This window comes from Lagopus leucura, unplaced genomic scaffold (assembly GCF_019238085.1).
Source record: "Lagopus leucura isolate 7727_CA_CO unplaced genomic scaffold, USGS_WTPT01 Super-Scaffold_100008, whole genome shotgun sequence".
Classification (NCBI taxonomy): Eukaryota; Metazoa; Chordata; class Aves; order Galliformes; family Phasianidae; genus Lagopus; species Lagopus leucura.
In genome coordinates, this window is record NW_024962265.1 from 3,010,828 (window position 1) to 3,025,306 (window position 14,479).

The 14,479-nt window shown below is 40.0% G+C and overlaps 1 protein-coding gene across 4 annotated transcripts in view; it reads right to left on the bottom strand.

Annotated features, from left to right (window-relative positions):
- Nucleotides 1–1,518: 1,518 nt before the first annotated feature.
- PRKCQ (protein kinase C theta) overlaps nt 1,519–14,479 on the bottom strand; it is a 48,630-nt gene continuing 35,669 nt past the window's right edge. For all 4 annotated transcript variants that reach the window (XM_042872628.1, XM_042872630.1, XM_042872629.1 and 1 more), the window contains 5 exons: nt 12,820–12,882; nt 10,552–10,690; nt 5,880–6,068; nt 4,607–4,735; nt 1,519–3,467 (listed from right to left, as the gene is read on the bottom strand). In XM_042872628.1, coding sequence (XP_042728562.1) covers nt 3,312–3,467; nt 4,607–4,735; nt 5,880–6,068; nt 10,552–10,690; nt 12,820–12,882 — 676 coding nt within the window. In that variant the 3' untranslated portion in view covers nt 1,519–3,311. The remainder of the gene's footprint in view (nt 3,468–4,606; nt 4,736–5,879; nt 6,069–10,551; nt 10,691–12,819; nt 12,883–14,479) is intronic.

Genomic DNA, 14,479 nt, shown 5'->3' on the forward strand with positions numbered 1-14,479 from the left:
GGAGAGGAGAGGAGAGGAGAGGAGAGGAGAGGAGAGGAGAGGAGAGGGAAGTGGAAAGGGAAGAGGGGAGAGGGGAGAGGGGAGAGGAGAGGGACAGTTTTGGAGGTGTCATATTAAGCCAAAGCAAAAGAACATTTCTGTGACTGCTAGGGCTCCTGTTCATTTCCGTGTGGGTGTTTGGCTTTCAGCCCATGTCAGCTCCTATCTCTTGATCACTCTCACCACAAGAACACACTTACTGCTTGCCACATCTCTCCTTGCATACCACAGACACAGTTGGGCAGGTTTTCAGGCTGTGGCCCTGGTGAGAAATGCAGCACGTGTGGTGGCACATACCCATCCCTCCTGCCTCCCTCCCCCTACCTTAGTGGGCTTGTTTTTTTTTAAAAAAGATGCTCTGCAGAGAGAAGCAGCCACTTCTTTCTTGTGGCTTGCATCAAAAGCCCTGCAGCAAGCTTTCCGCTGCATCTGCTCCAGCAGTTAACAAAACATGCACTTCCTCAGAAGTCACTCTTATGTTTGGCGGCTTTTGCTATACAAGAACTACAGCTGGAGCATGGAAAACCCTGTCTCTGGTCAGAGAGGTGTTAAACCCTTCTGCTCTTCAGTTACTCCACCACAAGAGGTGATTCAGCACCTTCCTTCCTCAGGCTGTGTACTTGGGCTCTCCCTGCATTGCTGCCAAGTGTAAACCACTGTGCCCTTGCAAGAAAACATTATCTCTGAGACATTTAAAATAGTGTGTTGCTCAACTATCTTTAAATACAGAAATTCAGAATCTGGGCTGAGTCAGGCTATCTAAACTCTTTCCATAGCATGTGGACTGTCAGTCACTCCAACGAGTTGGCTGATCAGTCCCTGGTGAGATGTTGAAGACCATGGAATCATAAAACAGAAGGTTGGAAAAAGACCTCTAAGATCATCAACTCATCCTCGCCATGCCCCTTAAACCATGTTCCTCAGTGCCACATCCAGCCCTTCTTGAACACTTCCAGGAACGATGACCCCACCACCTCCCTGGGCAGCCTGTGTCAATGTCTCACCACTCTTCCTGAGAATGTTTTCCTAATACCCAATCTAAAGATGGCCAGCATTGCTCTTGAACACTGACCGTCTCCTCACATCTGGCTCCACAAGTCTATAGATCCTGGTTACAGCTGTCTCACCTCCTGATAGCAAAAAGGGACATTTTACTTCTTGGATTCCTCTGCACAGCACGGAATCCTGGTTTAGGTGCTCACCTGTTACTGATGATTGCTATGAGCTCTTCAGTAGAAATAAACACATTCACATACAGGGACAAATTGACCATGCTATATATTTTGTGGCATCAGCAGAAAATGCAGGGTGCATTTGGCTTTTGAATTGCTCGTGCAGTCATGGAAGAGTTACAGTTGCCCAAATGCCTGATGACCTTGTGTATTTATGGTCTGAACATCCCACAGAAAGCACAGAGACTTTTTAACAGCTTTTCATAGCACCTCTGTTTTTTTCCACATTGAATCACTTTCACACCCATTTTCCATCAGTATACAACATTTTATTAAACTGTACAAACAGCACTGGCATTTCAGAAATCCACTTTAACCATTCAAATTAAACGTGAAAACCAACTGCACAAACTGCAAGCACAGATCCCCCTGTACATTATGCAGCACAAACAAGAATTTCACAAAAAGTCACAGGGCTGAAATCTGTTTTGCTTTTCTTTTTTGTCAATGTTAGGCATCTTTTACTATCAGCCTTGCAGGATTCAGTGCCTGCAGTTGCTGCCAGCAATATCCCAGCAGTGGCTGCACAGTCTGCAAGGCTGAATTCATCCTGTTGGGAGCTCCAGGTTAACAGTCTGTTCTAGTGAAGCCAGGAAGGCATCTCCAAAAAGAATCTGATTTTGAGATGATTCATCCTCTAGAACTTATCTTCTAAAAGGGTTGAAGTTGTTTATGCAACAAAACACCAAATGTACCCATTCCAGTTAGAGCCAAACGCAAGCTGGGGTGACTTAAGTCTAAATTATTAAAGAATCTTCTGTTTGGACTTTGAATTAATTTTGACATAGTACTTAATGGTGTAAAAATCAGTAGTTGGCAGATTCTGCTTTTCTCCAACTTCTGAAAACAGCACAACTTTATTTTAAAAGATCCTGTTACGAATGGGTAGGGGATGAGATTGTTATTGACCAGCTACATTTCACAGCCTGCTAGAGGATAGAATATGCAGTAAAATATTATGAACTGAAGGAGAGAATCACTCTCAACTGGTGTGCCATCCCACACTGCGATGTTTGTGTCTGCAATGCATGTCGAAGTGTCGGGGCACCATTTACAGCGACAGGAAGTATATCAGCCTTTATAAGGACTGATTACTAACATGCCAGCGAAATACAGCAATCGTTGGCAGTTGATTTTATGATGCTTAAAGGAAGGTTTGAGGAAAACTCTTCCATATATCTGATTCAGTTTCAGAAAAAACTCCAGATAATCAAGTCCATATTTTGCAATTATTCTGGTATGTCTGAGGACAGTTAAAGCGTTAGAACAGGGATTATCAATGTTTTCTTCTGGACTGTTACCTCCCATCTTTTCTGCTCAAGTACTGAGAGTAAAACCACTGGGTTTCTATACTGATCTTGATACTTGTGATTACAGTGCTCTTCCTTTATGTTTGAGCCATTGGTTGAGACATAGAAATGCTGGAAAGTGCACCTACAAAATTTCTTAATCCCAGTGGACCTTGTGGCATAAAAAGGAATCCTAATACCTGTGAAGATTATTTCTTAGGCTTGAGGGGAGATATTTGGCTTCTTCATCATTCCTGTGCACTTAGGCTCATTTCTGCACATGTTCAAATGGAAGTTGCAAAAGCACCCAACCTGAACTCTTTCCCAGATGCCCTCAGGACCTAAGCTCAGCTCTCATTTTTCATGAGGAGCTGGGTACAGATAAGAATTGCAGAAATAGGCACTGAAAACATCATCAGTACTTGCTGCTTCTTGTGAAGAAACCCATTGATTGTGAGTAAAAGTACAGAGGAAAACGTTTTGGCATCTCCTCCTCTTCAGATGTTTGAAACATCAAGAAAACTGGGAAAATAGAGGAGAGAGGCCAAAAGATACTACGATGAGACTTCATCCTTAGTGAAGTGAGGCTGGCATCTGATCCAGGCTGGAACAAGCTGAAAGCCTTCAGGCATGGTACAAAGTTTCACTGATGTGTTTTTCTGGTGGGTTCTTGATAAAAACAACCATGCACATCTTCAATTGACAAGATGCTACTCAAATCGCATGGAGAATTCCATCAGTAAGGCAGATCTCAGGAAAATATATTCTCCATTTTAGGGTTCACAAAAGAAAAGTTGCGGAACATATTTTGGTCCATGCTGTTAATCAGTGCCTTGTCAGCACAAGACAGTCTGGGCTTTTCGCTTAGAAATTCCTTGTCGAAGTTGCTACAGTCACTTGGAGATTTCTTCAAGAAAAGATAAAATAAAACACTGTCAAATCACTAATATTCTTACGTTCATTATAATGCTACTGGCCCTATCAGGCTGATTCCTGTAGACTCAAGTTTCACCAAGGAACCTACAGTGTGTTTGTCTCTGCCTTCTTCCACTATAGTTAGCTACTAGAGCCCAAACAATGCACAGTAACTTGTCAGGCTGCATTGAAGTACTGCCTGAACTTTTAATATCCAGCAATCAGTGCTAATCACTTTCTTATTACTGTCCTATTGCAGTAGTAATGGGAATACATTTTACATAAGAAGCACTGAGCCTGTGATCAATGTATTCTGCCATGCAGAGATGTTACAACACTGTAAGACAGCAAACTGGATCCACTGATTAAAAAAGGCTTGTGAAAGACTGAAAAATAGAAGTCTGATGCACAGATCAAAGTAAATTATTTTACTGTTATTAATAGGGCTGATTCTATTCTAACTGAACTGACCACTGTGTACATGTCAGGCCTGGGCTCCTTTTAGCCATCAGAAAGGAGTAGTACCAATGACAAAGGCAGGCATCCTAGCCAATAAGTAGGTATAGTTCATAATTCTCTAGTTCCTGTACAATGAGTGAGGCTATGGCAGATCAAAATTGTAGATGGTTTCAGCCATCTACCCTACATATATCTGATGTACACAACAGACAGTCTTTGCATAATTTAATCAGCGTTTGGACGCTTGAGCAAGAGTCAGCATTTTCCATTCCAACTGTCCAAGATCAAGGTCCTCCTTCAACTTTTATATCTAGAAGTAGGATGTATAGAACTCTAGAAGATGACCATGAAAATCTGAGGGCATTTTCAGAGCCTTGGTGCCTTCAGCTGCTAGTTGAAATATGAAGTCAAAACGCATTCACCTTTACAATGCTGACTCCATGAATCTAAACAAGATTTGAGCTATCTTGTTTAGATTATCTGATTTAGATTATTTGATCAGACCCATGTCTGAAAACTTTTGATCCTTAAGTGAAGTAGATCAAAACAGAACTGTCGGTTCTGGCTTTGGTTTATTGCTTGCATGTTCTTGAGGGTATAAAAATTTGGGGAAAGAATGATTTAGCAGAGAATGACATGAAATTGGGGAAATGAAAGAAGATGTAGCCTTACCACTCTTGGTTTGAAAGGAGGCTCCATCCTTCTTTCTTCTAAAGCTTCCCAGTTTATTTCCCTGAAAAAGGCATGCTGGCGGATATTCCCTCTTGCTCCTAGTCTTCTCTCAGGTTCTCTCACAAAAAGCTAAAATTTGAAGAAAAATAAATGCCTTACTATTTAGTATTTATTAATAACAGAGTGTTCACTGGGATCCTATCAGATAGGATCTCACACTTCAAACTCAAGCAACACTGATGAGAGCATGAAGACTCTTCTACATTGCTAAATTTCTGATTGGATAACCAGTCTGGATTCTTAGTTTAACATGCCGAAAACTGATGGCCAAGACCAGGTCATATTTTATCTTTGTAAGAGAGAGAAGACAAATTTGCTACAGTAATGAGAACATGTGTGTCTGAGAGTGCAAGCACACAACTACATAGGTGAAACCTCTATATCACACTTGAAACCTTTTGTCTAGATGATTTCTTTATATCAGGCAAATACTTACAGCTTAAATATAAACATAATCTGTGTAAATATTATCTGAGCTACATGGGATTGCTTTCACCTCACATAGCTTTGGATCATTTGAGTCTTTATTTGACCCCTCATTTCTAATGAAGATAAAAGATTCAATTTAGGTGCAGAATATCTATGAATTCCTGAAGCAAGTGCTTTTTGAATGCTTTCATTAGTATTACTTTATACTGAGTCCCACTACTCACAGAACAGAAGCTAAAACAAATTCTTATTCTCAACTATTTTGCAGTGGAATGCTGTATATTGCCCTGTCACTTTGTAAGTACAAAATTAAAGGTATGGACTGTGGGTCAAACGTGACCAAAAGTTAGTGATGAACAAGTTTACTCACATTAGCTGAATCATATAGCCCTTTGTACATGCTTTCTTACCATGCTCATTCATGAGGTAAGAGGCCTTAGCTTAAATAATGTTCATAGTCAGCCCAAAATCTGACTGAGGGAAAGTAATTTGTTAGGTTAATTATGACGTCACTAAGTTTTTATCTATCTTAACTCAAAATGAATTTCCATCCCAAGCCAGAAAGGCTACAATGCTACCTGGCATAGTACTGAGAATGAGGCAATGAAACATGAAGTGCACTGGTGGTGGGGAACCAAACAGGCTAGAAGGATGGCCAATAGAAGGAAGCAGAAGAGTGCTTCAATCACAACGGACGCTACACATTACTGTGTAGGAGAAAAGGGCAAAAAGTCCAGACAACATGGGGCAAAAAGACTTTCATCTGATCTCTGATAATTATTACCTTTACCAAAATGTCCTTTGCATCCTTGTCAAGCCAGCGAGGGTAGAATGGATTATCCATACGGATAGACTGGAAAAGCTCCTCTTCATCTTGGCCATGGAAAGGAGATTGGCCAATAAGCATCTCATACAGGAGGACACCAAATGACCACCAGTCAACGGAGGTGTTGTATTTCTGCCCCAGCAATATCTGCCCAAAGACAGGAGACAAAGACAGACATAAAATGTCTGTTGTCAGTATTTCAGCTTCAGAGATGTGGCCAGGCTCTCATCCTTCAACAGCTGCTTTGCTCTGAATGTGACAGCAGAGGTACTTTTCCTACCTGAAGCATGAGCCAGAGCACCTGTCAGTGGGACAGGTGCTGTAGTTCAAGAAGCTCCTAATCACAGCAACACCTGCATGCCAGAACAGTACTTCACACTATGGACAATCTGAGTAACAGTTTGTTTTCTAGTTAACTCTTAAGTATATAAATGACCCAAATAACTCCTTCAGTCCTTGTGCAAACAAGATCTGCATTGTGCAACCATATAAAATCCATATTGTTCAAATATTTATATTTGTTTTCAACAGAACGTAGTGTTTCAACGTGTCAAGAACTCAACATGGTCAAACTGCCTGTTTAACATGCTCAGTGGCCTCAAAAACCTTCATAAAAATGCAACGCTGTTGCAATACAAACCACAGGCTATGTTAGTTCAACCCCTTTTAGTCAGTTCAAATGCGTTTTAGCTTCACACAGAACAAAACATCTGAGGATCCTGAAATTGTAACTCAGAGTTTTCCTTGGTATCCCAAATCCTTCTTCGAAGAGGTTTTGGTTTCATCAGAAATTGACTAGGACAGATTGGCTGGGGAAATGATCTCCCCTATTAATCAGTTTGGCACGGTTTTCCCCTACAAACTTGCCCAGATACCACCAACCTCTCAGACTTCCCTGACAGAGAATTAATCTCACCAGCCTTTAGATAATGGTTATGCAGATAAGAAAATTATGCAAATTTTAGGCATCACACTGAATATCCACCTGCTGTAAAATGCAACCCTGGTTTTTGTCTTTTGGTTATCAAGGAGTCTAGACAACATGCTCATATTCAAAGCCAGGCTAGATGGGGCTTTGAGCAGCCTAGTTTGGTGGGAGGTGTCCTTGCCTATAGAAAGGGGTTGGAAGTAGATGATCTTAAAGGCTGCTTCAAACCCAAACCATTCTATGATTCTATGATATATAGGTAATTACATTACAGATGTCTAATGAAAAGTCTAAAAATAATCTAAAGAAGTCTATGATGTCTGGAATTGTTATCAGGATTTTGGAGCTGGGGAGGGTAATAGTTCATTATAAGCCATGATCTTACGCTCACAACCTGGTTGCATTGCCATCTCCTATAGAACAGCTGCAGTGCAGGTATCAATGGCAAACCATGGAAATGGCTTAATAGCAGTTAAAACAATCACCTAGACCAGCGCATATAAATTTGCTGATAACTGGAAAGTTTAGAGAGAGAATCTTTACTTTTAGCTCTGAGGTACAGTAGACACATCTGAATCTACTGTATTACCCTGTCTGAATGTCTTGTAAGTGCTTTAGAGAGGTGTTTGCCACTTGGACCTGGATTCATTTGATTTCCTAAAGGGTATGTATTTTATTAAGCTAGTTTTCCAGAGTCTTTCTAGAGTCAATGGAGGAAAAACGTTGATTTATCTAACTTACACATCTGTGGTAGGAAGGGATGAACTGGCTTCTTGAGATGCTTGTTTTCCAACAATGCTATAAGGTGCCATCTGATTCTTCATGTTTTGATGGATTTTCTCATGTTAGGTGAGAATATCCCCCTCTGAGGTACATGTAGCATCTAGCAAAGTAGGACCTTAATATCTTATGTCTAAACCCAAGCTGATGTAGAGTGCTCATGACTAACATACCTGTCTCCATAATTCCGAAAGAAGAAACACAAAAATTGATCACAAAAAAAGGTATCTATTTGAATATGAGACAATATAACCAACATGTTTCACTCAGAGTGGAAAAAAAAAAAAGGAAGGAGTAAGTATCCCTAACACATTTCCTTGGTCTGTTTATAAACAAAATCATCCAAACCTTTCCCTCTGAAAAGACACATTTCTTTTATAAGGCCTTTTCAAATTATAAAGGGTCTGGAAAACTAAATTAACTGATTTCAGCTGGTTAAGAGAAAGATTTATTAGTTTTGTTTTCTCTGAAAATGTAAAGTCCAGAAATTTAATTTCAGGTTAATTCTTTTTCTTTCTTTTTGGTCAAGTATTTTTTAAGATAAACGATTGCTCGTCTATTGACCCAAAGCCCTCTTATTTGCACAGCTACAGAAAAGTGCTAGATCTGTAACAAATTACAATGCTAGCAGTCACACTGAGATACTGACAAGAAGTCCATAGGTCCAATTGGTACTGCATCCAGATGTGGAGTCCTCAGCACAGGAGAGATATATATCTGTTGGAATGTGTCCAGAGGAGGGACACCAAAATGATCCAAGGGATGAAATACCTCTCCTATGAAGACAGGCTGAAAGAGCTGGGGCTGTTCAGCCTGGAGAAGAGAAGGCTGCGAGGTGACCTGATAGTGGCCTGTCAGTATCTAAAGGGGAGTTGCTGGAAAGAATGGGACAGACTCTTTAGGAGGATCTGTTGTAGCAGGACAAGGGGAAATGGCTTCAAGCTTCAGAAGGGTAGATTTAGGTTGGATATAAGGAAAAAATCTTTTACAGGGAGGTTGGTGAGGCACTGGAACAGGTTGCCCAGAGATGTGGAGACTTTCAAGACAAGGCTGGATCAGGTCCTGGACAACCAAATTCAGCTGTCTGTGTCCCTGTTCATTGCAGGGGAGTTGGCCTAGACAATCTTCAAGAGTCCCTTTCGACTCTAAAGATTCCATGATTCTATGAACCTCTGGCAGGAGAATTGATCCATAAACTCTAGCAGTGCTTTCAGTTTGGGGGTAAAATGTTTTATATGCACTTGTTGGATCCCTAAAATAAATGATAGCATAGAAATAAACTTATGAGGTATTTCTGACACTCTCTTTCATGCAGTAAAATCATAGGTAATGGATTGTCATTTGGCTCTCCTTTAGGATCAAAAAAATGTATTTTCTTTTTAAAATGAAAGCATATTGAAATGAAATAAATGACAATTTCATTTTGATGGCAGAGCACATTTACACCTGTTCTCAGGCAATAGAAATCCAGTTATTGAAGAGACTTGTCCTTGAGTCAGCAGTGGAGTAATTTAGATCAAAACTGAGGTCTTGGTAGAGAGTAAATGATCAATGAATTATAGTAGAAAGGGAAAAAAAAAAAAAAAAAGAATAACCAAAAGCTTTAAGAGCAATTTGGAAAGCACTGATATCCATCATGAAAACACTAAAATAATGAAATGGGATTCTGAAAGGGAAATAAATGGATTTCAGAGTGATGTCAGACATGACACATGGATGAGTCTTAGATTCTTCTCTGAGATGAAAAATATCTTCTTTGGCCTCATTTTGCCACCTAATTAGTCAAAATCTCTTCACAGTGACATCTGTCATTGTTTGAACTCACTGCTTTAAGGGAGCAGCCTATTTTCTGGATGGATCTAGTCCAAACTGAAGTCTAGTGTCTGTGACCACCTGGATTTACTACATAGGCAGATGAAGGCCAAATTCAGTTTTTCTACGTCATGTACGAGAGCTGCTCTGAAAGTACTATCTCCTATTTTATTATGTTGATTCATAACATCAGAGGTGTATGCAGAGGTTGAATCTTCCCACCAGTATTTAGATACGATTTGTTGCTGTGTGACAGATGGCAGCAGAGAGGCAGTCTGACCAAACGGCATCTGACATGGAAGTGCATATGAAGCAAAGTCGTGGAACTGAACTCCTCTGTGAAGAAAAAACTGCACCTATTAATATTCACTGATGCATGCTGAACATGAGAAAAGACTTAATAGTGGATGCTAGCACAGTGAGGTGCTTAGTGATGCCTTTCAGTCATGATGCCATCGCAGCAGCTGTGAAACAGTGGGTCACCTCTGCTGGTGCAGATTTTTAAGAGTGCAGCATGCAGGCCCTTGTACATTGCTGGTTAAAATACACCGCTAATGGTGATGACTACATTAAAAAATAGTGTTTTGTAGCTGAGAATTTGTTCTATCAAATAGTGTTATTGTGCTCTTTGAATCTGTTTGCATAGTTTGCATATAAATAAATAGTAGGCATTACTTTCAGAGTGACCTATGTATCAGCAGATATCAAATGGGGAAGGAAAAGAGCATTTTCTAGTACATCTATGCTGCATGCAACCTGGAGATAGCCTCCAAGCAAGTGCCAGGCTCATAGAACGGTACCTCACAGATAGCACAAATATCCAAGTCAAGAGGGTAGAGATCAGCCTTAACAAAACCTATGAGCTCTACCCTGCCCTTGTTAACTCAAACACGTTCAGGACTGGACACAGCCACATCACTGCTAATTTTAGGGTCTCCTTCACCCGGGTGCAGCTTGCAGAGTTAAACTGAAATACAGTTTTAGCCTGGGACTATTCAAATGTAGGCTATTGCATTTTGCAGCCTCTATCACCACTGACCAACAGTCATGTCTCAAGGTGAGTTCTCTGTCCCATGGTGGATTTTCAACATCTCTCAGCCCCACACCTACCTCAGGAGCAATATAGTCAGGAGTCCCACAGAAAGTACTTGTCTTTGCATCTCCAAACATGTTCTCCTTACACATCCCAAAGTCGGCAATTTTGATGTGCCCTTCACTGTCCAAGAGAACATTGTCTAGCTTCAAGTCCCTATGGAGGAGAAGAAGGGAACACATATTTCTAAACTGTTACAGAACCATGCAGTTTTAGCAGTGTACACCCTTCAATTTGTTCTCTTCCTCTGTACTACGTACTGCAATTACAAAGAGAGACTGAGGGTTGAAGGAGGAGCTGCTGTCCATTGAACTTCAATATCCTTCTTCCTCGTTTTCCCTGTCCAAACACAGACCTATTTGCCAGTGAAGACTTTAACTTTGCACTGTTTTTCAGTTTATTTTTATTTTTATCAGGAATGACACTGACTATTTGATTCTCTCAAAGAAGGTCACTTCTAATGCACTGTATTACTGAGATGGTTATCTACAGATGCAGGAAAGATAGCTCTTCATCCTCCTTCTACAAAACTCCTTTGCAGTGCCTACACAACAAACTGTTGTCATGGGGCAATTATTTGCTGTTGCTAGAAAACAGACAAAGAAATAGTAGGAGTCATCAATCAAATAGAAATATAGAGACAATCAAGACATTTGCTTTCAGTGGCAGACGTTCATGTTGTCACAATTTCCAGCTGGAGTGACTTATTTTAGTTACATCATGGAGATCAATCTCTGCCTGTCAGCACTGCTTTTATTCATCTGGCAGTTTGAAGTAAAACAAAAAGTCCATCACCTACAGTTTGCTTTTGCAATTTTGATGAGTCTCAAACTCACTGGCTTCAGAGATTGGAGTTTCTGCCAAAACTGCCTCTGCTCATTCATTAAAATTTAAGCCAACATTTGCAGACAGGGGTGCAGGATACAGAACAGCTGGCTTCATTATTCTTACTACATCACAAGTTGTGTAGTTTCAGAAATGATTTCTATCTGTTTTCCTAAGTGCTTAGTTAGCTCTGACTGAGATACTGATTGATGTAAGTTCCCAGCAGACCTTATTTTCATTGTCTCCAGTGAAAAAAGGCAAACGAAGCAGGACTAGTCAATTTTTTTCTATCAAAGCCTAATACCCAAAGCAAAGCCACACTGATTCCTGAGCTACTTATTCATATCAACGTGTTTCCTAATGTCTAACCAACATTTTGCCCTCACTTTCCAACACGGCATATGGCTCCAGGCTCTCACAATCTTTCTTCTTTCACAGGAAGACAGGTCCCAGAACCTGGCAGACCACTGGAGTAGCGGTTTCAAATAAAAATATGAGTGATATGCAAAAAGTCAATGTTATCAGTCCTGTCATGAACCCAAAACATCCTGCAAATACTTTTGATCAACTTTTGTAAGAAGTGTGAGCAAAATCAATGGATACAGCTCAGTGGTTTGGGAACCGCTGAGACTCTAGAAATCATCCTGGCTTACTGCTATTGAAACAGATCTCATGTTTATGCAACTGCCATCATGGGTCAATAAACAGCTCTCACAATGAGTGCTAATAATGAATAAAGAGATTCTATATGAATGAAAGTTTGATTTTAATGAGAGAGTGAATTGTAAATAAGCCACTCACTTTTACATCTTTCTAATGTTCACACTATGTAACAAACATTTAAATAAGCTCATTTTGGCTTCAGGAAACATCACTGATTCAGTGATCTTTCTCATTTGCTTGTGACAAGCTATTTACTTCCTGCTTTTATAAAGTGTACTTATAGTGTAATAAGCAACCTTTTCCAAGAAGACAAGTTAGAGAGCTCCCCAGAAATTCAGTTTCTCCTTTCAACCATTTCCCAATTTTTGCAGTTCCTCTTGCTTCCATCTTGTCCCCATCTTTTCTTATAGGTTCCAAGCACAATCCTCGTGTGTCAGATCAAAACACACATAACTTCCAAGCTCTTAAGAAGTGAACAAGCAGCACAGCAGATACTGCAAATTTCTCATGGTTTGGTTGAACTTATCCATCTCAATACATGGAAAGCTTAAGCTGAGTGCTTATGCTGAGTGCTATATGAATGACTTGGAGTAAATAAATCAATTATCATGCTTTAATGTTAATTGGAAAAGGAATGAATTCCAAAGAAGGGCTCCACTCTGCCTTTTCTGAACTACCTCTTCAAAAGAAAACAGCCAGTCATTTTTGAAAGAAATCCCCAAGAAAGTCTCTTACAATCAGTACTTCCAGGGAAAGCACAGAAGTTTAACATATTAGATAGTAAGGAGTAAAATTACCTGTATATTATGCCCTTTAAGTGGAGAAACTGCAGCCCACTTATGATTTCAGCAGCATAAAACCTGTGTGATAGAAAGAACAAATCAGAATATATGTTTCCCAGAAGTTGTTTTCAGCTAGACCCCCAAAAGATGAAAGTTTGCCTTCACAGGAGCCAAAATTTCACTAAGCCCATGAAGGCCTGGAGTCTTCAGGAAGGACAGTATGAGATTCCCAAAACATTCTACATAGCTAGCAGTCCATCTTCCATTGAAACTATTTTGGGAAATGGCAAGGATTTGATGTGTAGTCATGTTCAGGGCTTTGGTAACCACATTGTATGGCTAGCTGTAAATTTTTGATGTGCAATTGTTTATGTAGATGTGTCCTTAAGCACACCAGGTTGGAGAACATCTGGGCTTGGGAACAACACAGAGATTCCTCAGCTTGTCAAGCAGATCCCTTCATTGTCCAGATTAATGATGTGTTTCCAAAGTTTTACCCAAGATGTGAACTAGCTAGCAACTTGGTGGTCTTTCTGTGGAGACTTCTTGAGTTTTAGATCTTTGTTCTGAACAAGTTTCTGCCTAAACTGCAGAATGAAAATGCTCTGCCCAGAAAGGAATGTAACCACCAACTCATATTTCCTTTGTGTTGTTGTAAGGCTTTGCTCAAACATCTTTACTGCATTGACCTCAGGGCTTAATTATGAACATTCAAATAGTTTTGTAAAAAATAAGGAGCCCAGTAAAGTGAACACAGATTTAAATGAAGTTTTTCAATTTTTTTAAATTATTAAATAAAATTTAATTCCTACAGCAGCTTCAGTGTTGACTTTTGAAATATCATTCACTTCACAGAAGGATTAAAACACCTTTCATTTAATCTAATTCTCCTACTTACTTTATTTTTAATTATCAGTTGGTGCATTTTTTTTCAATCTACATTTACCTTTTGCACTTTCAATAGGTTTTTTCTATTATTATTTTTTAAAATCTAATCTTAGAAGGAAAAACTAGTGCATTCCATTACTTCTAACAAACAATAACGCCTCTGATCACTGTACCATGAACCTCATCTGAAGTCGTGTTGTAAAGAACAAGATGTTTAGTTCCACAGATGGCTGAAAATATTTCTGTGGGATTTCTTTGATGATGGCAAAGCCAGGGTGGAGTTTGGGTGCACAATCATTTTTCTAGGGCCTCCAATTTTGGACTGTTCAAGGACTTAACCAATGCAATCCTAGAGCAACCCCAGGGCTTTTTTAATTCAAAGCAGACACCTGTAGGCTGCTTTAAAACAAACCTCATCTAAATAAGATTTCAGGCATGCTCAGTGCTATTTGCAGACACCTTTGGAGGTAATATCTCAGGCGAAGAGCTACTCTCTGTGAAGTGGACTAATTCAGAAAGTAGAGCAGCCTAAGGCACAGCTTCTATCCAACTCCTGGCTCTGGGACTGAGGGACTATTTGATGTTTGAGGGACTATTTAAATGTCAGAGGGACTATTCTGAGGTTAGCACAAGCATGACAGCCAGGTCACAGGATGTGAGGAAGCCTCTCATCTGTAAGCTGAAGGATGAGACTGCAGGCAGACGCAATGCTGACGAGGGTGTAGCACCATCTGTAATGCTTTCAGACAGAAATAGCTTCCTTAGTTGACCAAGAATGCAAAGCAAG